Genomic DNA, 26114 nt, shown 5'->3' with positions numbered 1-26114 from the left:
AACAATGAAAATAATAAGATGTCCTCTCTTCAAAGATGAAAAAATAGAATAAAATAGTAGCTACATATATAATATTCAATACATGCACACAACTTAAAAAGTAAGTAGAGGACAACATATAAGACTAGAAGATGAGAAGAACTACATACAACATCAAATATACATTCATATTAAAGGGGTACATTATCACCAGACCTATGTAAGCGTCAATATATACCTTGATGTTGCAGAAAAAAGACCATATATTTTTTTAACCGATTTCCGAACTCTAAATGGGTGAATTTTGGCAAATTAAACGCCTTTCTATTATTTGCTCTCGAAACGATGACGTCACAACGTGACATCACATCCGCCATTTTCTCACTTTCGTCGGTGTGTTGTCGGAGGGTGTAACAACACGAACAGGGACGGATTCAAGTTGCACCAGTGGCCCAAAGATGCCAAAGTGGCAAGAAATTGGACAAAATTTGTTCAAAATACGAGGCTGTGGGGAAAGCCGACGAAATGGTCAGTCGTTTGTTCCGCACACTTTACCGACGAAAGCTATGCTACGACAGAGATGGCAAGAATGTGTGGATATCCTGCGACACTCAAAGCAGATGCATTTCCAACCATAAAGTCAAAGAAATCTGCCGCCAGACCCCCATTGAATCTGCCGGAGTGTGTGAGCAATTCAGGGACAAAGGACCTCGGTAGCACGGCAAGCAATGGCGGCAGTTTGTTCCCGCAGACGAGCGAGCTAAACCCCCTGGATGTCTTGGCTCACACCGTCCCTTATGCCACCGAAGATGATCAAGAGAAGAATATCGACCCTAGCTTCCCTGGCCTGCGGATATGAGGGTATGTCTACAGAATATATTCATTGATGAAAACTTTATTCATTACTTGCGGTTTTACGTACATTATTATACATAAACTGTGTTTACCAATAATTTAGCTTAAAAACATTTATTTTTTTCAATCATTCGAGTACATTCGTGTAGTCTTGTGTAATGCAGTATTTTGTGTCTATTTAGGTATGGTTAACCTGAGTGCTGAAATCGTGGAAAAATATATGTTCTTAGCGCGCCTGAAATGGGCTGTCTGCACTCTCAAAGTGCATGTTGTTGCCAAATGTATTTCATATGCTGTAAACCTAGTTCATAGTTGTTAGTTTCCTTTAATGCCAAACAAACACATACCAATCGTTGGTTAGAAGGCGATCGCCGAATTCGTCCTCGCTTTCTCCCGTGTCGCTGGCTGTCGTGTCGTTTTCGTCGGTTTCACTTGCATACGGTTCAAACCGATATGGCTCAATAGCTTCAGTTTCTTCTTCAATTTGATTTTCGCTACCTGCCTCCACACTACAACCATCCGTTTCAATACATTCGTAATCTGTTGAATCGCTTAAGTCGCTGAAATCCGAGTCTGAATCCGAGCTAATGTCGCTATAGCTTGCTGTTCTATCCGCCATGTTTGTTTGTGTTGGCATCACTATGTGACGTCACAGGAAAATGGACGGGTGTTTATAACGATGGTTAAAATCAGGCACTTTGAAGCTTTTTTTAGGGATATTGCGTGATGGGTAAAATTTTGAAAAAAACTTCGAAAAATAAAATAAGCCACTGGGAACTGATTTTTAATGGTTTTAACCCCTCTGAAATTGTGATAATGTTCCCCTTTAAACATGCTGTGTTTTTAAACTACATTTAGCACAATCACTGTTTAAGTGTTTTTAAATCCCTGCAGCTTCCATGACTGTTACACACTTGTGTTTACTGACCTGATTCTTAAACCTGAACTTCTTATCACACACAGTGCAACTAAACGGTTTCTCTCCAGTGTGTGTTCTCATGTGTGTGGTCAAGTGTTGTTTTCTGGAGAAACTCTTCATACAAACAGAGCAAGGAAAAGGTTTCTCACCTGTGTATGTTGTCATGTGTCTGGTCAGGCGTTGCTTTGTGGAGAAACTCTTCTTACAAACAGAGCAAGTAAAAGGTTTCTCACCAGTGTGTGTTCTCATGTGCAATATAAATTCATTTTTAGTGTTGAATCTTTTAGCACAAGCTGAACAAGCAAAAGGTTTCTCTCCAGTGTGTGCTCTCATGTGTGTGGTCATGCGTTGTTTTCTGGAGAAACTCATCTTACAAACAGAGCAAGTAAAAGGTTTCTCTCCAGTGTGTTTTCTCATGTGTGTGGTCATGTCTCTCTTAGTGTTAAATCTTTTAGCACAAACAGAGCAAGTAAAAGGTTTCTCTCCAGTGTGTGTTCTCATGTGTGTGGTCATGTTAGGTTTTGTGGAGAAACTCTTCTTACAAACAGAGCAGGTAAAAGGTTTCTCTCCAGTATGGATTCTCATGTGTTCTGTAAAATGACTCTTCTGTCTAAATGATTTCCCACATTCAGAGCAGTCAAAGTGTTTGTTGTTAGTGTGATGTCTCGTATCACCTTTAGAGTCATTTTTACTCTCCAAAGGTTTTTGGATGTGGTCACTGTGATCAGAAGAGTGTGACATCATGTGGTCCATGTCTGACAGTGGAGCAACGATGCTGTCTGGTTCTGACTTGATATCTTCACAATGCTCTCCATCAGCTTCTGTGATGTGTTGACTTACAAGCTCCGCCCCTCTGTTCTCCTCACTTTGACTGTGATGAAGCTGTAAGGACTGAGCTTCATCTTCATCATGAAGCTGCTCCTCTTTAATGTGGGAGGGGGCCTGTAGCTCCTTCTGTCCCACACTGGTGTGCCACTCCTCTTCATGACTCCCCGCTGACACCCGCTGGACGTCTGCAGAACAAATGAGGTGTTACTGTATTGAAGTTTGCAGTATTCAAACTATTGACATGTGAGCTAGGCCAAATAGACAGTGATGGGCAAGCTACCTGGACAATGTAGTAAGCTAAGCTACAAGTTACTCTCAATTAAATGGAGCTAAGCTATCCTCAGAGAATTGTAGCACGCTACACTACAAGCTACACTGCAAAAGTAGCTTGCCACATCAAATATATATATATATATATATATATATATATATATATATATATATATATATATATATATAGCCCTGTGATGAGGTGGCGACTTGTCCAGGGTGTACCCCGCCTTCCGCCCGATTGTAGCTGAGATAGGCTCCAGCGCCCCCCGCGACCCCGAAGGGATTAAGCGGTAGAAAATGGATGGATGGATGGATATATATATATTGGCCCACATGTATAATATCAATGTTTATGTTGTCCATGGAAAGAAGTTAGTAAGAAGCAAAAGAAAAACAACCAACCATGGATGACAAAAGGACTGAAAAATAGGAGAGAACACACAGAAGATAATACAAATAATAACAGAAGAAATGAACGCATTAAAAAGATGCTTTGACAATCTTTGAATCTCACTAAAAGTAAAATAATGCTATTTGGTAACAGTAGAAGAGAAAGTCAAACACAAACACAAATAGACGGAATAGAAATTCAAAGAGTAAATGAAACCACATGTCTAGGTATAATAATTGATGATAAATTGAACTGGAAATCTCATGTAAAAAATATACAACATAAAGTAGCAAGAAACACATCAATAATGAATAAAGCAAAATATGTTCTAGGCCAAAAATGACTTCATATTCTCTACTGCTCACTAGTGTTACATATCTGACTTATTGTGTAGAAATATGGGAAATAACTACAAAAGTACACTTCATTCATTAACTGTGTTACAAAAAAGATCAGTTATAATAATACATCATGTTGGATATAGACAACATACAAACACTTTATTTATTGAATCAAAAATACTGAAATTCCACCACATAGTGAATTAGCAAACAGCTAAAATGATACACAAAGCAAACTATAACCTGCTAGCCAAGAATGTACAACAATTCTCTACTAAAGAGGAGAAATATAATCTGAGAGAAAAATGTAATTTAAAACATTTGTATGCACGTACAACACTTAAGACCTTCAGTATATCAGTATGTGGAATTAAATGATGGAATGGATGAAGCAAAGCAATCAAACAATGTACTAATATGATCCACTTCAAGAAACTCTTCACACTTAAAGTGTTTACAAAGTACAAAGAAGAAGATAAACATTCTCAATTTATTTCATCCATCATTCATTTTCTACATCATCTTACTCATCTCACCATATGAAATATAACTTACTTCACTCATTATTATTTATTTATTTTTATTGTGATTACTTATGGAGTATATTGTGAATACATTGAGAACAGGAAGTGAACAAAAGTGTTAGCAACTGTTACGTAAAAGAAAAGTGGTAGAATTAAATAAGCTCTGCTTCTTCCTACTCCTTTTCCAACATGTTGAAAATACAAACTGGAAATTGTGATGTATCATGTTGTATGCATGCATGTGTGATGTATCATGTTGTATGCATGCATGTGTGATGTATCATGTTGTATGCATGCATGTGTGATGTATCATGTTGCATGCATGCATGTGTGATGTATCATGTTGTATGCATGCATGTGTGATGTATCATGTTGTATGCATGCATGTGTGATGTATCATGTTGTATGCATGCATGTGTGATGTATCATGTTGTATGCATGCATGTGTGATGTATCATGTTGTATGCATGCATGTGTGATGTATCATGTTGTATGCTTGCATGTGTGATGTATCATGTTGTATGCATGCATGTGTGACGTATCATATTGTATGCATGCATGTGTGATGTATCATGTTGTATGCATGCATGTGTGATGTATCATGTTGTATGCATGCATGTGTGATGTATCATGTTGTATGCATGTGTGTGTGATGTATCATGTTGTATGCATGCATGTGTGATGTATCATGTTGTATGCATGCATGTGTGATGTATCATGTTGTGTGCTTGCATGTTCCAAATAAACTCAAAGTCAACTCAACTCAATTCAACTCAACTCAACTCAACTCAACTCAACTCAACTCAACTCAACTCAACTCAACTCAACTCAACTAACACTTGGTGGACATTCAAGCCACAAAATGCAAATGGAGTATTGTTGGTGTATTTTGGATGGTTATAGAGGACCTCCCATTGGCTCCATTGCAAGTGGACTTTTATTTACATTCATGAGTTAGAATTAGGGCTGGGTGATGTATGGAATATACTGGATATATTGTGGGTTTGTCTCTGTGCGATATAGAAAATGAGTATATGGTGATATTGGAGTACCGTATTTTCCGCACTATTAGCCGCACCTAAAAACCACAAATTTACTCAAAAGCTGACAGTGCGGCTTTTAACCCGGTGCGCTTTATATATGGATAAATATTAAGATTCATTTTCATAAAGTTTCAGTCTCGTAACTACGGTAAACAGCCGCCATCTTTTTTCCCGGTAGAACAGGAAGCGCTTCTTCTTCTACGCAAGCAACCGCCAAGGTAAGCACCCGCCCCCATAGAACAGGAAGCGCTTCTTCTTCTACTGTAAGCAACCACCCGCCCGCGTAGAAGAAGAAAAAGCGCGCGGATATTACCGTACGTTTCATTTCCTGTTTACATCTGTAATGACCACAAAATGGCTCCTACTAAGCGACAAGGATCCGGTTCATGAAAAGACGCAATCTCTCCATCCTCACACGGATTACTATTTCACAGCAACTGATATTCCTGTGAACCGCACTGTGGATACAACGGGAGCACGTACGGTGAATATTCGCACCACAGGGAATGAGAAGTCGTCCTTCACTGTGGTTCTAGCTTGCCATGCTAATGGCCTGAAACTTCCACCCATGGTGATATTCAAAAGGAAGACCTTGCCAAAAGAGACCTTTCCAGCCGGCGTCATCATAAAAGCTAACTCGAAGGGATGGATGGATGAAGAAAAGATGAGCGAGTGGTTAAGGGAAGTTTACGCGAAGAGGCCGGGTGGCTTTTTTCACACAGCTCCGTCCATGTTGATATACGACTCTATGCGCGCCCACATCACAGATGGTGTCAAAAAACAAGTGAAGCACACAAATACAACACTCGCCGTCATTCCGGGTGGATTAACCAAAGAACTCCAACCGCTGGATATTGGTGTCAACAGGGCATTCAAATCACGACTGCGAACGGCGTGGGAACAATGGATGACCGAAGGCGAACACACCTTCACTAAGACAGGCAGACAGCGCCGGACGACATACGCCAACATTTGCCAGTGGATCGTAAATGCCTGGGCAGATATTTCGGTCACAACTGTGGTCCGAGCTTTCCGGAAGGCAGGATTCACAGAACTGCTGAACAGTGACACTGACTCCGATGACTTCGACGAGACGGAACCGGCCATTTTGGATCCCACATTTGCCCAACTTTTCAATTCGGACACCGAAGACGAAGAATTCGAAGGATTTACGAATGAAGAATAACTTCAGAAGGTGAGCGCTATGTTTATTTTGTGTGTTGTGACATTAACGTTCGAGCAACATTATGTTGCTATTGCTCTGCACTATTTTGAATTTTACTATGTTTGTGATTGCACATTTGCGTACATTTTGGGAGTGAACAGAGTTGTTAGAACGCTGGTTTTTAATATATTATTAAAGTTTGACTGACCTATCTGACTGTTTTTTTGACATTCCCTTTAGCGCAGCGTAGGCGCGGCTTATAGTCCGGGGCGGCTTATAGGTGGACAAAGTTTTGAAATATGCCATTCATTGAAGGTGCGGCTAATAATCCGGTGCGCCTTATAGTGCGGAAAATACGGTATATGTTCTCACACAGTTGCTTTTAGCTGCAGGCATTACACTACAGGCTCTTCTCACTCTTTCTTGTCTCTCCTTCTCACAGAGACATAAAACAAGCGCACCTTCTTACATACGTCACATACTGTCACGTGTGCAACGTCATACGCTCTCACGGAGCAGACAGGTAGCGGCATGGAAACGTTAGCTGTGGTGCTAGTGGTAATACGAGAGAAAGAAGGTGCCAATCTAGTAACAAATGAAGGAATAATTAATTCCCAAGAAAAACAGCAGGGGGTCCATCGTCTGGCGGTGGTTTGGCTTCAACGGGAAGATGTTGAACAGACAACCGTAATACTGTATGTCAAGTATGCGGCAAAAGCGTTGCTACAAAAAGTAGCAGCACTGCTAATATGTAGCATCATTTGAAATGTCACCCGCTAGAGAATGAGGAGTGCTTGAAACTCCGCATGTCAACATCTCGGCCGGTGCCACACCCACAAACTATCCAAGCAACCATTTCCAGATCAACACCGTATGAAACAAATAGTCAACAACAGAAGGAGATAACGTCCGCAGGAACCTACCACATAGTGAAGGACATACACTATTTGATTTCCTTCTATGCAGCTCATTTTTATTTGACACTTATTGAAATATCTTGTGTGACATCATGCACAAAAGTGCACTTTATTTGTTTTAAACTATTGTAGTGGCCTTCTGTACAAAAAGTGCACTTTAATTTAGTGTTGTTTTGATATGTCATCTTAGTGACATCATGCACAAAAGTGCACTAATAGCTTGTTTTAAAATGTCTGACAATCTTGCACTTTCTGTTTTGAAATGACATGAATGTTTGTGCCACTGCTTAATAACTGTTTAATAAATACACTTTTGCTAAATTGACTTAGTTGTGGTTTCCCTCTCTGCATGAAAGTTTAAAAGTAGCATATATTAATGCAGTATGAAGAATAATGTTTTAATGTAGACACATAGAATCATCATACTGCTGTGATTATATGCATCAAGTGTTCATTCAAGGCTAAGGCAAAATATCCACATATATATGGTGTATCGTGACATGGACTAAACATATCCACATATATATGGTGTATCGTGACATGGCCTAAACATATCCACATATATATGGAGTATCGTGATATGGACTAAACATATCCACATATACAGGTAAAAGCCAGTAAATTAGAATATTTTGAAAAACTTGATTTATTTCAGTAATTGCATTCAAAAGGTGTAACTTGTACATTATATTTATTCATTGCACACAGACTGATGCATTCAAATGTTTATTTCATTTAATTTTGATGATTTGAAGTGGCAACAAATGAAAATCCAAAATTCCGTGTGTCACAAAATTAGAATATTACTTAAGGCTAATACAAAAAAGGGATTTTTAGAAATGTTGGCCAACTGAGAAGTATGAAAATTAAAAATATGAGCATGTACAATACTCAATACTTGGTTGGAGCTCCTTTTGCCTCGATTACTGCGTTAATGCGGCGTGGCATGGAGTCGATGAGTTTCTGGCACTGCTCAGGTGTTATGAGAGCCCAGGTTGCTCTGATAGTGGCCTTCAACTCTTCTGCGTTTTTGGGTCTGGCATTCTGCATCTTCCTTTTCACAATACCCCACAGATTTTCTATGGGGCTATGGTCAGGGGAGTTGGCGGGCCAATTTAGAACAGAAATACCATGGTCCGTAAACCAGGCACGGGTAGATTTTGCGCTGTGTGCAGGCGCCAAGTCCTGTTGGAACTTGAAATCTCCATCTCCATAGAGCAGGTCAGCAGCAGGAAGCATGAAGTGCTCTAAAACTTGCTGGTAGACGGCTGCGTTGACCCTGGATCTCAGGAAACAGAGTGGACCGACACCAGCAGATGACATGGCACCCCAAACCATCACTGATGGTGGAAACTTTACACTAGACTTCAGGCAACGTGGATCCTGTGCCTCTCCTGTCTTCCTCCAGACTCTGGGACCTCGATTACCAAAGGAAATGCAAAATTTGCATGGTTGGGTGATGGTTTGGGGTGCCATGTCATCTGCTGGTGTCGGTCCACTCTGTTTCCTGAGATCCAGGGTCAACGCAGCCGTCTACCAGCAAGTTTTAGAGCACTTCATGCTTCCTGCTGCTGACCTGCTCTATGGAGATGGAGATTTCAAGTTCCAACAAGACTTGGCGCCTGCACACAGCGCAGAATCTACCCGTGCCTGGTTTACGGACCATGGTATTTCTGTTCTAAATTGGCCCGCCAACTCCCCTGACCTTAGCCCCATAGAAAATCTGTGGGGTATTGTGAAAAGGAAGATGCAGAATGCCAGACCCAAAAACGCAGAAGAGTTGAAGGCCACTATCAGAGCAACCTGGGCTCTCATAACACCTGAGCAGTGCCAGAAACTCATCGACTCCATGCCACGCCGCATTAACGCAGTAATTGAGGCAAAAGGAGCTCCAACCAAGTATTGAGTATTGTACATGCTCATATTTTTCATTTTCATACTTTTCAGTTGGCCAACATTTCTAAAAATCCCTTTTTTGTATTAGCCTTAAGTAATATTCTAATTTTGTGACACACGGAATTTTGGATTTTCATTTGTTGCCACTTCAAATCATCAAAATTAAATGAAATAAACATTTGAATGCATCAGTCTGTGTGCAATGAATAAATATAATGTACAAGTTACACCTTTTGAATGCAATTACTGAAATAAATCAAGTTTTTCAAAATATTCTAATTTACTGGCTTTTACCTGTATATGGTGTATCGTGACATGGACTAAACATATCCACATATATATGGTGTGTCGTGACATGGCCTAAACATATCCACATTTATATGGTGTATCGTGACATGGAATAAAAATATCCACATATATATGGTGTATGGTGACATGGCCTAAACATATCCACATATATATGGTGTATCGTGACATGGCCTAAACATATCCACATATATATGGTGTATCGTGACATGGCCTAAACATATCCACATATATATGATGCATCGTGACATGGCCTAAACATATCCACATATATATGGTGTATCGTGACATGGACTTAACATATCCACATATATATGGTGTATCGTGACATGGACTAAAAATATCCAAAAATAGAGATATTAATAAAAGTCCATATCGCCCAGCCCTACTTAGAATGCGATTTTTTTTTAAATTATATATCCACCATCATGTCTTTTATAATGATTGTGAACGATAGAACAATTCCCCAAAAAAGTGCAGTTCCCCTCTAAATTCCAATGATTAGATTTAAGACTTGAAGTGTATGAGCATGAAGTGATGAAGCCTACTTGGATGAGTCTTCTAAGACAAAGTGAACAGTCCAGTTGTGATGGATTGAATGCCCTGAGAATAAAATGATATGTGCTTACTTGGACTGTGATGAAGCTGTGAGGACTCAGGTGCTTTGTCTTCATGCTCTTCAGTCTTCACAGAGACAACAGTCAGTGGAAACTTGCTGACATCATCCTCCTCCTGCCCTACAACACACTCTCCCTCCTCTTCCTCTTTCATGTGTGTATCCTCCTCTTCCTCTTTTATGTGGGTGGGCTGTGGATCCTCCTCTTCCTCTTTAATGTGGGTGGGCTGTGGATCCTCCTCTTCCTCTTTAATGTGTGGATCCTCCTCTTCCTCTTTAATGTGGGTGGGCTGTGGATCCTCCTCTTCTTCTTTAATGTAGGTTGGCTGTGGATCATCCTCTTCCTCTTTAATGTGAAGGGGCTGTTGAGCGTCTGTTGGGTAAATAAGTAAATAAGATAAAGAGAGAATATAAATAGTTTTGGACTGACACTGTTAACACAATGACATTATTTGTGTTCTTTCGTGTGTTGTGTTAAAAGTGTGTAGCAAAACAACCAATAAAAACACGGGAAATACTTCCTTTTGTCCGAGCCACTAAAATTAATTCAAAAGTGAGTACAAAAACAGACTTGGAAATTTGATGAGGAGCAAGGTTTTTTTATAAGTACAAGACAGCATTGATTGAGGCATTCTTAACTTTACACTCACTGATATAAAGTGTGTAAATATTTTATTCTGTATACGGTCTATGACACCTAAACTTTATCTCTAAACTTAACCATAATTTGTGGTGTAAAATGACGTCTGGAACTCAAGATAGTTCCACGTCTGAGAACGCCACCGACGGATAATCCTTGATATTACTCAACAAATCTTAAGGGATCTATTCCGTTTCATAATTAGATTTTTTTCTCGTATCTGCTTTTCGCAGGAAGAACTCGGCCAGGGGTGTTTAAACTAATTTTAGATGGGGGGCCACATTGAGAAAGATCTACTCCAAGTTGGCCGGACTGGTAAAATCACGGCAAGATAACGTAAAAATAAAGACAACTGCAGATTGTTTCCTTTGTATAAAAATAGAACAAACACATTCTGAAAATGTATAAATCATGTTGGGTTTTTTTTTACATACAATAGTATTCTATCTTTAGCTGTCCTTTTTTACACTTTCAGAATCAATTATGTGATAATGTTCATCAGTCAACTCATTGGTGTTCATTTTCAATCGATCAAGATAAATAAATAATATCAAAATCAAATTACAGGATGTTATTGATGTAGTTTGCTCATTTTCTGCGACTGGTGCGCTAACATCATGTGTTTTAGTTGTGTTTTACATATGTAGCATAATCTACAAAGATAAAAAGAATTGCTATTGCGACATCTAGAGGACACATTTAGAACAGCAGTTTATTTCATTCAAAAATGTTGACTCATTTTTGTACTTAGCAAATTCATCCCGTCTCATTCACTCATTCACACAGTGATGGCGGGATCTGCCATGCAAGGCGCTTACCACGACCCATCAGGAGCAAGGGTGAAGTGTCCTGCTCAAGGACACAACAGACGTGACTAGGTTGGTAGAAGGTGGGGATTGAACCAGGAACCCTCAGGCACGGCCACTCTACCAACCACACCACTAGCCTTCTACCATCAACCTGCCTACTAGCCTTCCACCATCGGCCTGCTTGCTAGCCTTCCACCGTCGACCTGTCTACCAGCCTTCCACCATCGACCTGCCTGCTAGCCTTCCACCATCGACCTGCCTGCTAGCCTTCCACCATCGACCTGCCTGCTAGCCTTCCACCATCGACCTGCCTACTAGCCTTCCATCGACCTGCTGCTTGCCTCCAGCCATTGGCTTCGTCTACAGGCTTCCACCCGTCGGCCTTGGTTGCTAGTCTTCAGCCCTGTCTGCTAACATCTTCAAAAGTGGTAAAACAAGTGTAACTTCTCCTCTCACTATGTCACAAATTATTATATTGTGTTTTATACTTTTGTGTGGTTTTACTGGTGTCCCAAATGGGTCTGGTCACCCCCACTCACAAGCTATGCTACTTCAAGATGCACAGTTTGACATATTTGATAATTTGACATTTCATCATAGTGGCAGCTACAAAATAACCTCGGCCTTATCTCAGTTGAAGATTTTTGTGACTTTGGACAAAACAAAATGGCTGCATACTATGGTAGAGTCCATTCATTCTTATTGTTTCCTTGTTTTGAGAGATCACGTCAACATTACTGCATCCTCCCCTATTGTGAGCACTTACTTTCACAGATTAAAGACCGACTCAAAAGATCGTAACTTTAAGCGCAAATGTTTAGTTATATTATTGTTATTGCTCTCAGGGAATGTTGAGACTAATCCAGGCCCTGATACACCTACACAATGTTTTACACCTGCAGATTTTAAAACTAGATCTGGTCTTGGGATTATTCATATCAATGTTCGGCGTTTACTCTCTAAACTGGATATGATAAAGATCTGGATGAACTCAACAAATGTTGATATTGTAGTCTTATCTGAAACTTGGCTTAAGCAATCTGTGCTTGATAAAGATATTTACATTCATGGCTATAATGTCTATCGTACTGACCGACAAAGAAAAGGTGGTGGAGTGGCCATATATATTAAGCAGAGGTTTGATGTTAAATTAGTGCTCTCTGAATCAGTAAGTAAAGAACTTGAACTGTTAGCACTTGAAATTGAATTAGCTAGAAATCACCACATTATGGTAGTGGGGTGTTATAGGCCTCCATCTGCCCCTAGTAATTCCCTATCTACTCTTGTGAAGCTTCTGTCTCAACTGAAATACAAGGAAATAGTGATTTGAACTGGGACTGGCTCACATCTGTGTCTGACTCCTTGAAAGCACAGTGTGAATCTCTAAATTTAACACTATTAATTAACTCAGCTACAAGACCTAATCCTAAATGCCCTCAAAAAGCTACACTCATTGACTTTATTCTAACAAATATGCCCTTTAAATGTGTTGCATCTGGTGTTTTCCCTAATGATGTGAGTGATCATTGTGTGATTGCAGTAGTGCGAGACACAAGGATTCCTAAAAGCAAGCCTCGTCTTCTTGAAAAACGTAATATGAAATTACTTGAGACGCAAGCTTTTTTACATGACTTGCATCTTTTTAATTGGGATAGAATTGCTCTTTTTGATAATGTTGAACTGGCTTGGAAATATTTTCACGAAAACTTCTTGAGTATAGTGAAAAAACATGCCCCTTTTAGGAAATGTAGGGTTAAAGGACGTGACAATCAGTGGTTTACATCGGACCTGTCAGATGTATTGCATGAGCGTAATGCTGCTTGGGCCAGGGCACGCAAGTCAGGGTTGGAAGCAGATTGGTTGAATTTTAGACAATTAAGGAATCAATTTACCTCTCTCCTTCGGAAAGTCAAATCAGAATTTTATTTCTCCACAACAATTGAAAACCTCAAACACCCAAAGAAGTTTGGGAAAATCATCAAATCTTTGTCCGCCTGCTGTAATTCAGTCAATCTCCCACCTAGTATACGTGTTGATGGTGTCAGAGTAAGTGACAGAAGAGAAATGGGTAGTCATTATAATAATCATTTTATTTCCTCTGGTTTTCTCAATAATTCTGACAACTTTACTGAAGTTCCGCTAACTCCGGAAAGAACCGTTGAAAATACCCAGGTTTTTAACTTCACGCCCTTTACCACAACAGAGGTAATGAGGGCTCTAAAACAACTTAAACCTAGAAAGCCAGCTGGCTCAGATAAATTAGAGCCGCTCTTTTTAAAGTTGGCAGCTGAAATTATAGCTGGACCACTGACTCACATTTTTAATTTTACTCGAATTTCAAATGAAATCCCCCCGGATTGGAAATATGCCCTTGTAATCCGCCTATTAAAAGGAGGTGACCCTCCATCCATCCATCCATCCATCTTCTTCCGCTTATTCGAGGTCGGGTCGCGGGGGCAGCAGCCTAAGCAGGGAAGCCCAGACTTCCCTCTCCCCAGCCACTTCGTCCAGCTCCTCCCGGGGGATCCCGAGGCGTTCCCAGGCCAGCCGGGAGACATAGTCTTCCCAACGTGTCCTGGGTCTTCCTCGTGGCCTCCTAGTAATCTAAATGATTACAGACCGATCTCTAAACTCTCTGTTCTGGCAAAAGTGCTTGAATCCCTTATCAGTGAACAGATAAAATAATTTTTGGACACCAACTTTATTCTGTCACCATTTCAGTCAGGTTTTGGCAGAAATCCCAGTACTGTTACTGCTGCTATGAAGTTTATAAATGATGTAACTGAAGCTCTTGACAAGAAGCAGTGCTGTCTGTCCCTCTTTATTGACTTTTCAAAGGCATTTGATACTGTTGATCATGTCATTTTAATCAAACGTCTTTCAGCTATTGGTTTTTCTCAGCAAGCATTTGGATACTTTGCAAATGACCTCACAAGTAGAACTCAGGCTGTTCAGATAGAAGGTTCCTTCTCGGACGTACTGCAAGTGGAAAAGGGTGTCCCTCAAGGTTCTGTGTTGGGCCCATTATTAATTAATAATCTTGGACAGAATATTCTGAACTCAACTTTCCATTCCTACGCTGATGATACTGTCATATACTGCACAGCACCCACTCCTGCTGAGGCCTTTAAATATCTACAACAAGCATTTGACAGAGTACTAGAACAACTTTGCTATCTTCAACTGCTTTTAAATGCAGAGAAAACTAAGTGTATGTTCTTTACCACGTCAAAAACTGTAAGATCAGCACTGTGTGAGAACATTTGAACAAGAAATGGGCAACAAATTGTGTTAGTATCTGCTTTTAAATATTTAGGATTTTAATTGATGACCACTTGAGTTTTAAGGAGCACATTCAGTATGTTGCAAAAAAAACCTGAAACTTTTACTGGGATTTTATTATAGAAACAAGTCTTGCTTTTCTTTTACTGTGAAACAGAAATTGGTGGAAACAACAAATGTACATGTTATTGACTATGGAGATGTGTTGTACATGAATGCTACTGCTGGTTGTCTCCACAAGCTGGATAGTGTGTACCACGGGGCACTGACATTCATCACTAACTTACTCACCATTGTGTGTTATACTCAATGGTTAACTTACTCACCATTGTGTGTTATACTCAATGGTTAACTTACTCACCATTGTGTGTTATACTCAATGGTTAACTTACTCACCATTGTGTGTTATACTCAATGGTTAACTTACTCACCATTGTGTGTTATACTCAATAGTTAACTGGACATCTTTATGTGCTCGACGCCTCAATCATTGGTATGTGTTCATCTACAAAACCATTCTGGGTATCACCCCATCTTATCCGTCTTGTATTTTAACAAAGAAACAAGGAAGTCACAATCTTCTTTCAATGAATGTTCTGCAATTTGTCGTCCCCAAAGTAAGAACTGAACTGGGCAAGAAAGCATTTAGGTTTTCAGCAGCGAAGGCTTGGAATAACCTACAATCCAATATTCAACTTCAAACCCTTGTTACATGACATGAGTTTAAAGCTTCTGTGAAAGGATTGCAGTCTACCTTCTCTGTATGCACATGTGTTATGTCAGCAAGTTTTAATGTTGTACATTTAATGTTTTATGTGTTGTTTACTGTTTTAATGTAACCTTGCTGCTGCCCTCTTGGCCAGGTCTCCCTTGGAAAATAAATATTTGATCGCAATGGGATTTTACCTGGTTAAATAAAAACAGCTGTTTATTTGAAGTCTTAAAGAAGTCAACTATGTGTGCAGTGCAAGGTGAAATGCAGTTATGTCATCTTCTTGTCAATAACACACACATCAAACTTTTGCATGTTGTTGCTTCCTTATTTGTCATTATTCAAAGCTGATTTTAATGTGTAGCAGCGGCAGCTGAACTCAATGTGACAACGTGTCATAGTTACGTCAGTCAGCTGGAATTAAAAATACAAATAGTTGTGTCCTTAGTCCAGAATCTTCACGGTCCTCATGGAGGACATAATTAGGAACCAGTACTAAAAAAATGGTACTTGGTATACATCCCTAATCTTCACCACTAAACCTTTGAAATATGCTGACATATGTGCTGCTAAAGGTAAATAAACAGTAGCCATATTGAATGTTTGCCTTCATTTGACCAGGTGAGGTAAGGAGGACGGCCTCTAGGTCACATGGTTACACCCCAGCAATTACACTGTTGATGATTGATGAGCATTTATTTTTAAATGGACGTGTTAAAAAGCAAGTATATCTCCATCTTTAGTCATAAATGTGGCCCCCGGATGAACATGTGTCACAAACATTGTATTAGATGATATGTGGATGTTGTGCTTACTTGGACTGTGATGAAGCTGTGAGGACTCAGGTGCTTTGTCTTCATGCTCTTCAGTCTTCACAGAGACGACAGTCAGTGGAAACTTGCTGACTTCATCCTCCTCCTGCCCTACAGGACACTCTCCCTCCTCTTCCTCTTTCATGTGTAGATCCTCCTCTTCCTCTTTCATGTAAGGGTGCCGTGGATCCTCCTGCCTCAAAGAGGAGCCCCCCTGCTGCTGAAGGGCACGTTCTTCTTGACAAGCGTTCATCTGTTGGACGTCTGCAAGACAACACAAACAAACAGATGTGACAAATATTTTTTAGTCTATCAAATATAATATTTTTTCCATGAAGTACATGTTTGTGTACTTATGGACTAAGTACATCATATCAAAAGATGATTCTTAGTTTTTATTCTAATTTGGGTCCAATAAGCCCAAATAGCAAAGAGAAATAAAAAAATCATGTAAACAAACAGCTTGGGCTTTAAGAGGTTAAGTCAGTCTGCACGTATAAAAGTTTCATTGTGCTGCAGCATCGAGTGACGCCAACTTGCTCCTCCCACTACCAACCTACCAGCCAACCTTGACGTGCACCTCCAAAATAGTCTGACCTCACGTCAACGATGACCAGGACTGCAGAGCTGTGATTAGTTTGCTTTACTTTTACACGCAATATCCTCTCCTCGTTCTTCTTTCTGCGAAAGCAACATTCTTAAAACCAACAGAAGTGCAGCGAAGCACGTGTAACAAGTACCAGCGAGTGTGGCCGTGCAATAGTATGTTGGTCGAACCTCACTCACACCTTAAGAAATGTGCTGGCGTGAGAATATATATACACTATATTGCCAAAAGTATTTGGCCACCCATCCAAATGATGAGAATCAGGTGTCCTAATCACTTATAAAATCAAGCACTTAGGCATGGAGACTGTTTCTACAAACATTTGTGAAAGAATGGGCCGCTCTCAGTGATTTCCAGCGTGGAACTGTCATAGGATGCCACCTGTGCAACAAATCCAATCATGAAATTTCCTCGCTCCTAAATATTCCAAAGTCAACTGTCGGCTTTATTATAAGAAAAGTGAAGAGTTTGGGAACAACAGCAACTCAGCCACCAAGTGGTAGGCCACGTGAACTGACAGAGGTCAGCATAGTGCAAAGACTTTCTGCACAGTCAGTTGCTACAGAGCTCCAAACTTCATGTGACCTTCCAATTAGCCCACGCACAGTACGCAGAGTGCTTCATGGAATGGCTTTCCATGGCCGAGCAGCTGCATTTAAGCCATACATCACTAAGTCCAATGCAAAGCGTGGGATGCAGTGGTGTAAAGCATGTCACCACTGGACTCTAAAGCAGTAGAGACGCCTGGAGTGATGAATCACGCTTTTCCATCTGGCAACCTGATGGACGCTACATTTCGGACTGCATTGTGCCGAGTGTGGAATTTGGTGGAGGAGGAATTATGGTGTAAAGTTGGTTTTTCAGGAGTTGGGCTTGGCCCCTTAGTTCCAGTGAAAGGAACTTTGAATGCTCCAGGACACCAAAACATGTTGGACAATTCCATGGGATGGCACTTCAAGTTCTTATGTGAGTAAAGGCAGGTGGCCAAATACTTTTGGAAAGATATATATATATATATATATATATATTTTTTTTTTTTTTTTGAGAATATTTGGGTACCTCATGATTCGATTACAAACAAAATATTGATGCATGTTCAATTTGTGTACAGTATATTAAAGCCATTTTTATTATTTAACATTTATCCATCCATCTTCTTCCGCTTATCCGAGGTCGGGTCGCGGGGGCAGCAGCCTAAGCAATCAATCAATCAATCAATCTTTATTTATATAGCCCTAAATCACAAGTGTCTCAAAGGGCTGCACAAGCCACAACGACATCCTCGGTACAAAGCCCACATACGGGCAAGGAAAAACTCACCCCAGTGGGACGTCGATGTGAATGACTATGAGAAACCTTGGAGAGGACCGCATATGTGGGTAACCCCCCCCCTCTAGGGGAGACCGAAAGCAATGGATGTCGAGTGGGTCTGACATAATATTGTGAGAGTCCAGTCCATAGTGGATCCAACATAATAGTAAGAGTCCAGTCCATAGTGGGGCCAGCAGGACACCATCCCGAGCGGAGACGGGTCAGCAGCGTAGAGATGTTCCCAGCCGATGCACAGGCGAGCGGTCCACCCCGGGTCCCGACTCTGGACAGCCAGCACTTCATCCATGGCCACCGGACCTGTGCCCCCCCCCCCTCAAGGAAAAGGGGAGCAGAGGAGAAAAGAAAAGAAACGGCAGATCAACTGGTCCAACAGGGGGGCTATTTAAAGGCTAGAGTATACAAATGAGTTTTAAGATGGGACTTAAATGCTTCTACTGAGGTAGCATCTCTAATTGTTACCGGGAGGGCATTCCATAGTACTGGAGCCCGAATAGAAAACGCTCTATAGCCCGCAGACTTTTTTTGGGCTCTGGGAATCACTAATAAGCCGGAGTTCTTTGAACGCAGATTTCTTGCCGGGACATATGGTACAATACAATCGACAAGATAGGACGGAGCTAGACCGTGTAGTATTTTATACGTAAGTAGTAAAACCTTAAAGTCACTTCTTAAGTGCACAGGAAGCCAGTGCAGGTGAGCCAGTATAGGCGTAATATGATCAAACTTTCTTGTTCTTGTCAAAAGTCTAGCAGCCGCATTTTGTACCAACTGTAATTTTTTAATGCTAGACATAGGGAGACCGCAGGGAAGCCCAGACTTCCCTCTCCCCAGCCACTTCGTCCAGCTCCTCCCGGGGGATCCCGAGGCGTTCCCAGGCCAGCCGGGAGACATAGTCTTCCCAACGTGTCCTGGGTCTTCCTCGTGGCCTCCTACCGGTCGGACGTGCCCTAAACACCTCCTTAGGGAGGCGCTCGGGTGGCATCCTGACCAGATGCCCGAACCACCTCATCTGGCTCCTCTCGATGTGGAGGAGCAGCGGCTTTACATTGAGCTCCCCACAGATGACAGAGCTTCTCACCCTATCTCTAAGGGAGAGCCCCGCCACCCGGCGGAGGAAACTCATTTCGGCCGCTTGTACCCGTGATCTTGTCCTTTCGGTCATAACCCAAAGCTCATGACCATAGGTGAGGATGGGAACGTAGATCGACAGGTAAATTGAGAGCTTTGCCTTCCGGCTCAGCTCCTTCTTCACTACAACGGATCGATACAGCGTCCGCATTACTGAAGACGCCGCACCGATCCGCCTGTCGATCTCACGATCCACTCTTCCCTCACTCGTGAATAAGACTCCGAGGTACTTGAATTCCTCCACTTGGGGCAAGATCTCCTCCCCAACCTGGAGATGGCACTCCACCCTTTTCCGGGCGAGAACCATGGACTCGGACTTGGAGGTGCTGATTCTCATCCCAGTCGCTTCACACTCAGCTGCGAACCGATCCAGTGAGAGCTGAAGATCCTGGCCAGATGAAGCCATCAGGACCACATCATCTGCAAAAAGCAGAGACCTAATCCTGCAGCCACCAAACCGGATCCCCTCAACGCCTTGACTGCGCCTAGAAATTCTGTCCATAAAAGTTATGAACAGAATCGGTGACAAAGGGCAGCCTTGGCGGAGTCCAACCCTCACCGGAAACGTGTCCGACTTACTGCCGGCAATGCGAACCAAGCTCTGACACTGATCATACAGGGAGCGGACCGCCACAATCAGACAGTCCGAAACCCCATACTCTCTGAGCACTCCCCACAGGACTTCCCGAGGGACACGGTCGAATGCCTTCTCCAAGTCCACAAAGCACATGTAGACTGGTTGGGCAAACTCCCATGCACCCTCAAGGACCCTGCCGAGAGTATAGAGCTGGTCCACAGTTCCACGACCAGGACGAAAACCACACTGTTCCTCCTGAATCCGAGGTTCGACTATCCGGCGTAGCCTCCTCTCCAGTACACCTGAATAGACCTTACCGGGAAGGCTGAGGAGTGTATTTAACATTTATTTCATTAATTATTTACTTACATATATAATATATATATAATCATTTACAATTGTGCAAATAGTGTATTCGTAATAACAAGCATCAGTTGATTGAATTTTCATATGTCCGCCCGAATGCAGCTGAGATAGGCTCCAGGACCCCCCCATCCCAAAAAAAAGACAAGCGGTCGGAAAATGGATGGATGGATGTTATCAAGGTAATAGAAGTGCGTGCAAACAACATAATTTGTATTTATTGCTAATAAAGTTAGCACCAACACAAAGTAGACTACTGCAATGTATGTGTAATATATTATATTACACTGTCATAATAATAATAATAATGTTAATGTTTATCCTGTAAAGCGTCTTTGAGTACACTGAAAAGTGCTATACCAAATAAAATGTTTTATTATTATTATTATACCATGTGACTTATTCCAGACTTAAATTACGAGACGTTCGTTCCTTTCTATTAACAAATATTTAATGATGTTAAGCCTGACTGTACTATACAGCAAAAAAACAGTTAAGGAATTAAATAAGTCAATATAATTGTCATTGAGAACATATAAAATACACTCCTCAGACGCTCGCATTTGCTACAAAGGCCTGCTAGCTGGCTAACGCTAGCACGTTAGCTTCGAACAACATATCAGGTAAATAATATAAACATATATAATGTATATTACCTCATAAGCCGCATGTACAAGAGAGGAGTGGAATATATTCTTCTTATTGTTACACCAGCAACTCTTAAATGGCACTTTCTGTTGTTCTGTGGCTGGGCGAAGGAAGTGTGCACCACTCACTATTGTCCCAGTGAAACACGTGTTTGGACAACATTTGTTCCGCGGTTGAGAACACCTCGATGACGTCACACAGGAGGAAGAACAAAACAAGATGGCGTCTGACGGAGAATACCTTGTTTTGGTTATTATGCTTTCTTGGTCTTAATTACAACGTCCATGTGCACATGTATGTCGTTTAACAGAGTAAACGTCCTTATTCATTGTTTGTATGCGGATACATTAGTCTGAGTGCACTTTGACCTGCTAGCCTAGCCTGCTGCTTAGCTTAGCTTGTTAGCTGCTAACAAAGAGAGGCGGAAGTGATCGACACATCAAAGCAGAGATCCAATGTAAGTGTAAAGTGTTATTATTGTGTGAACATGTCTACATTAAGCAGAGATCCAATGTAAGTGTAAAGTGTTATTATTGTGTGAACATGTCTACATTAAGTAGAGATCCAATGTAAGTGTAAAGTGTTATTATTGTGTGAACATGTCTACATTAAGCAGAGATCCAATGTAAGTGTAAAGTGTTATTATTGTGTGAACATGTCTACATTAAGCAGAGATCCAATGTAAGTGTAAAGTGTTTTTATTGTGTGAACATGTCTACATTAAGCAGAGATCCAATGTAAGTGTAACGTGTTATTATTGTGTGAACATGTCTACATTAAGTAGAGATCCAATGTAAGTGTAAAGTGTTATTATTGTGTGAACATGTCTACATTAAGTAGAGATCCAATGTAAGTGTAAAGTGTTATTATTGTGTGAACATGTCTACATTAAGCAGAGATCCAATGTAAGTGTAAAGTGTTATTATTGTGTGAACATGTCTACATTAAGTAGAGATCCAATGTAAGTGTAAAGTGTTATTATTGTGTGAACATGTCTACATTACAAATGATGTGAGTGTTGGTGAATCAGCGACTAACTGCTGCCGTTGAAGAAATATTTGTAATGTTAGGAAAAAACAAAAGACAATAGCAGAGTATGAGGAGGAACTTTGTCCAAAAAAAGAGGAGAAGGAGCGACAACATCAACTACTGGACGCTTTTTTCAAGAAACATCAAGTTGTGTTACAAATCCATCCATCCATCCATCCATCCATTTTCTCCTGCTTATCCGAGGTTGGGTCGCGGGGGCAGCAGCCTAAGCAGGGAAGCCCAGACTTTCCTCTCCCCAGCCGCTTCCTCCAGCTCTTCCCGGGGGATCCCGAGGCGTTCCCAGGCCAGCCGGGAGACATAGTCTTCCCAACGTGTCCTGGGTCATCCCCGTGGCCTCCTACCGGTCGGACGTGCCCTAAACACCTCCCTAGGGAGGCGTTCGGGTGGCATCTGGACCAGATGCCCGAACCACCTCATCTGGCTCTTCTCCATGTGGAGGAGCAGCGGCTTTACTTTGAGCTCCTCCCGGATGACAGAGCTTCTCACCCTATCTCTAAGGGAGAGCCCCGCCACCCGGCGGAGGAAACTCATTTCGGCCGCTTGTACCCGTGATCTTGTCCTTTCGGTCATGACCCAAAGCTCATGACCATAGGTGAGGATGGGAACGTAGATCAACCGGTAAATTGAGAGCTTTGCCTTCCGGCTCAGCTCCTTCTTCACCACAACGGATCGATACAGCGTCCGCATTACTGAAGACGCTGCACTGATCCGCCTGTCGATCTCACGATCTACTCTTCCCTCACTCGTGAACAAGACTCCAAGGTACTTGAACTCTTCCTCTTGGGGCAGGGTCTCCTCCCCAACCCGGAGATGGCACTCCACCCTTTTCCCGGGCGAGAATCTTGGACTCGGACTTGGAGGTGCTGATTCTCATCCCCCTGAAGATCCTGGCCAGATGAAGCCATCAGGACCACATCATCTGCAAAAAGCAAAGACCTAATCCTGCAGCCACCAAACCAGATCCTCTCAACGCCTTGACTGTGCCTAGAAATTCTGTCCATAAAAGTTATGAACAGAATCGGTGCCTTGGCGGAGTCCAACCCTGACTGGAAACGTGTCCGACTTACTGCCGGCAATGCGGACCAAGCTCTGACACTGATCATACAGGGAGCAGACCACCACAATCAGACAGTCCGATACCCCATAATCTGTGAGCACTCCCCACAGGACTTCCCGAGGGACACGGTCTAATGCCTTCTCCAAGTCCACAAAGCACATGTAGACTGGTTGGGCAACCTCCCATGCACCCTCAAGGACCCTGCCGAGAGTATAGACCCGGTCCACAGTTCCACGACCAGGATGAAAACCACACTGTTCCTCCTGAATCCGAGGTTCGACTATCCGGTCTAAACTCCTCTCCAGTACACCTGAATAGACCTTACCGGGAAGGCTGAGGATGCTTATACATATTGACACAAATATAATAAAAACACTAACCTTAGGACGGATGCTTTTGCAATTGTTCGATTTGATCTTTCACAACACCTAGTGGCCACAATAATTCATTAGTCAAGCTCATGGCGTAGAAAGTTGAACTATGCGGACACCTTTGTTACTGGATACTTTCTATCTGACTTCTGTTTTGGAGAATTTGTGTACGTATTAAGCAACTATAATTATTTGATATGCTTAAATGTGCTGTTTTAGCTTAGCTGTTGTGTAGCTGCTAGTTCCTACAGCAGGTGTGTCCAAAGTGCAGCCCATAGCTATGTTTTTAACCGACAACTGGGAGTGTTGAAAATGTGGTGTTTGCGTGTCGGTCCAATCAGCGGCAGCTACGCCCTGTTTCGTCATTGGACCTAAGTCTTTGGCTTGGTAGGCGGGTACGAGCCTACCAAGCCAGGTGGTACGAGCACGAGCATGGAGGAGCCTTTGTAGTGGTGTCGCAGCTTGGTGGTCGTGTCATCAGGTAACACCAGGAAGGTTCCTTCTGCTTTTTTCTCCCTGGACTCTGACTTCATATCTGGTGTTGTCCTTCAGACCTGGGCCAAGAAGCCACGTAAACCGTGGCAAGAATGTGGGCGATAAGAGTGTATGTGCGTGGGCATGAACTTGCACCCAGTTTCAACTGGAACTCAGGACATATGATTAGTTGCACGGCCTATTCTAATCTATATTAAACATTTCTTAATCACTTCATCCTTCATTATCTTAATTATATCCCAACTTTAGCTACCTGTAAAAATGAGTGACTTATTCTAGTCCATTTGTAAATAAATAGTTTTCCTAAATTATAGTCTCCTCACTTTAACCAGACAGTCATTAGGACAAAAGACCCTGCGAGGACTTTGCCCTTTAAAAGGGAAAGCCCGAAAAAGGACAGTAATAAGATAAATTCATCACATTTGCTATTAGGCATTTTATTATTAATGTATTTTTGTGACGACCGGGGCGCATTGTGATGCGGGGTTCGTTCTCTCAGGAATGCAGACGGGCGTCAGACACAGCGTGCAGGTAAGAAGGTATTTATTTAATAAATAACTTATACTGGAACAAAGAAAAGGGTGCTCATAGCACATAAGGCAAAAACTAAAAGAGCTAGCATGGGAGCTAGAAGGTCAAAACTAAGGAAGATAAGCGTGGAAGCTAACAGGTACCGAGCCAGAACAAAAGTCGTCAACTGTTGCATGAAAACAAACTCAGGTGTACAAAACAGGTACTCAAGGAGTCCAAAACTAACCAAAAACACAAGTCTCTTGAAAACGTAAACAAAAAATATGATCCGGGCAGCGGATCATAACAATTTTGTTCTTGTTACTTGGGGCAGTATAGCTCGGTTGCTAGGGTGGCCGTGCCAGCAACTTGAGGGTTCCAGGTTCGATCCCAGCTTTTGCCATCGTAGCTGTTGTGTCCTTGGGCAAGACATTTTACTCACCTGCTCCCAGTTAACATTGGTTTAAATGTAACTTAGGTATTGGGTTTCACTATGTAAAGCGCTTTGAGTCACTAGAGAAAAGCGCTATATAAATATAATTCACTTCACATGATATCTTGTTGTTCTATTTTCTCATTTCAAGGGGAACTGCACTTTTTGGAATCATTCACAGTCCCTATGTAAGTTAAAGTAAAGGTCCCAACGGTAGTCCCACGCCAGGTGTGGTGAAATGATCCTCTGCATTTGACCCATCCCCAAGTTCACCCCCTGGGAGGTGAGGGCAGCGGAGGCCGCGCTCGGGAATCATTTGGTGATTTAACCCCCAACCCTTGATGCTGAGTGCCAAGCAAGGAGGCAATGGGTCCCGTTTTTATAGTCTTTGGTATGACTTGGCCAGGATTTGAACTCACAACTTTCCAGTGTCAGGGCAGACACTCTAACCACAAGGCCACTGAGCAGGTCGATGGTTAATGCATCCTCAATAGAAAATAAACCTTAGCAAAAGTTAGCTAACAATTGAGTCATTAGTAGCCGCTCTATTCTGCCTATAAAGTGCTCTAAATAACATCCTAAAACCTTCAACATTTTAAATACATACTGTAAGTATATATGTAATGTAGTAACATTCTTAATAACATGTCATATTTACATATCTTGCTCATTTTAAGCATACAATGTCTGCTCTCACTGGGATGCCGACTGATGGGATGTTCATATCTTCCCGTTTAGATGAAGAATTAATCCTCACAAAGGGTTAAAAAAGGGTGGGTGCAAAAGAGCATATTTTCGTGTCTTTCTTGCCATCTTCAGGTCTAAGTTGGATGTCAAAGTTGACCAAGTTCTTGGTTTATGTCCACAACCTTCTACTACATAAATGAGAGGCATGATTTATAATCTAGAATTAGCTTTCACCATCTTAGAGGCGAAAAAGCAGCTCAGTATGTCAATATAGCAACATAAGCTAGTTATTTCTGTTATCAATGCACCGCTAAAAGTAGGTCCTTAACGTTAGCGCTTATAATAACAATATCGCTAATACTTGGTTATTATTCAGGTCACAAAATGTAAATGGAGTATTGTTGGCAGTTTTTGGATGGTTATTTGGAGGACTTTGTGGGTCTAATAGAGGAGCTCCCATTGACTCCAATGTTAGCTGATTTTTGCTTACGTTTTTTTACTAATTATAATTCATGAAAATGAAAAAATATGTCTTATATAAGGATTGT

The 26114-nt window shown here is 41.6% G+C and overlaps 2 protein-coding genes across 2 annotated transcripts in view; one reads left to right on the top strand and one right to left on the bottom strand.

The window, feature by feature from the left end:
• Positions 1–26114, top strand: part of LOC133570631 (uncharacterized) — a 682377-nt gene that overhangs the window by 292830 nt on the left and 363433 nt on the right. The window lies entirely within an intron of this gene.
• LOC140680138 (uncharacterized) lies at positions 9999–21099 on the bottom strand. Its single transcript, XM_072916510.1, has 3 exons — positions 20972–21099; positions 16312–16572; positions 9999–10426 (listed from the first exon to the last, which is right to left on the bottom strand). The coding sequence occupies exons 2-3, from the start codon at positions 16559–16561 to the stop codon at positions 9999–10001; spliced, it is 678 nt and encodes a 225-aa protein (XP_072772611.1). The 5' UTR covers positions 16562–16572; positions 20972–21099.

The sequence above is a fragment of the Nerophis lumbriciformis genome, linkage group LG28 (assembly GCF_033978685.3).
Source record: "Nerophis lumbriciformis linkage group LG28, RoL_Nlum_v2.1, whole genome shotgun sequence".
Taxonomy (NCBI): Eukaryota; Metazoa; Chordata; class Actinopteri; order Syngnathiformes; family Syngnathidae; genus Nerophis; species Nerophis lumbriciformis.
This window is presented reverse-complemented; position numbering and strand designations above follow the sequence as displayed.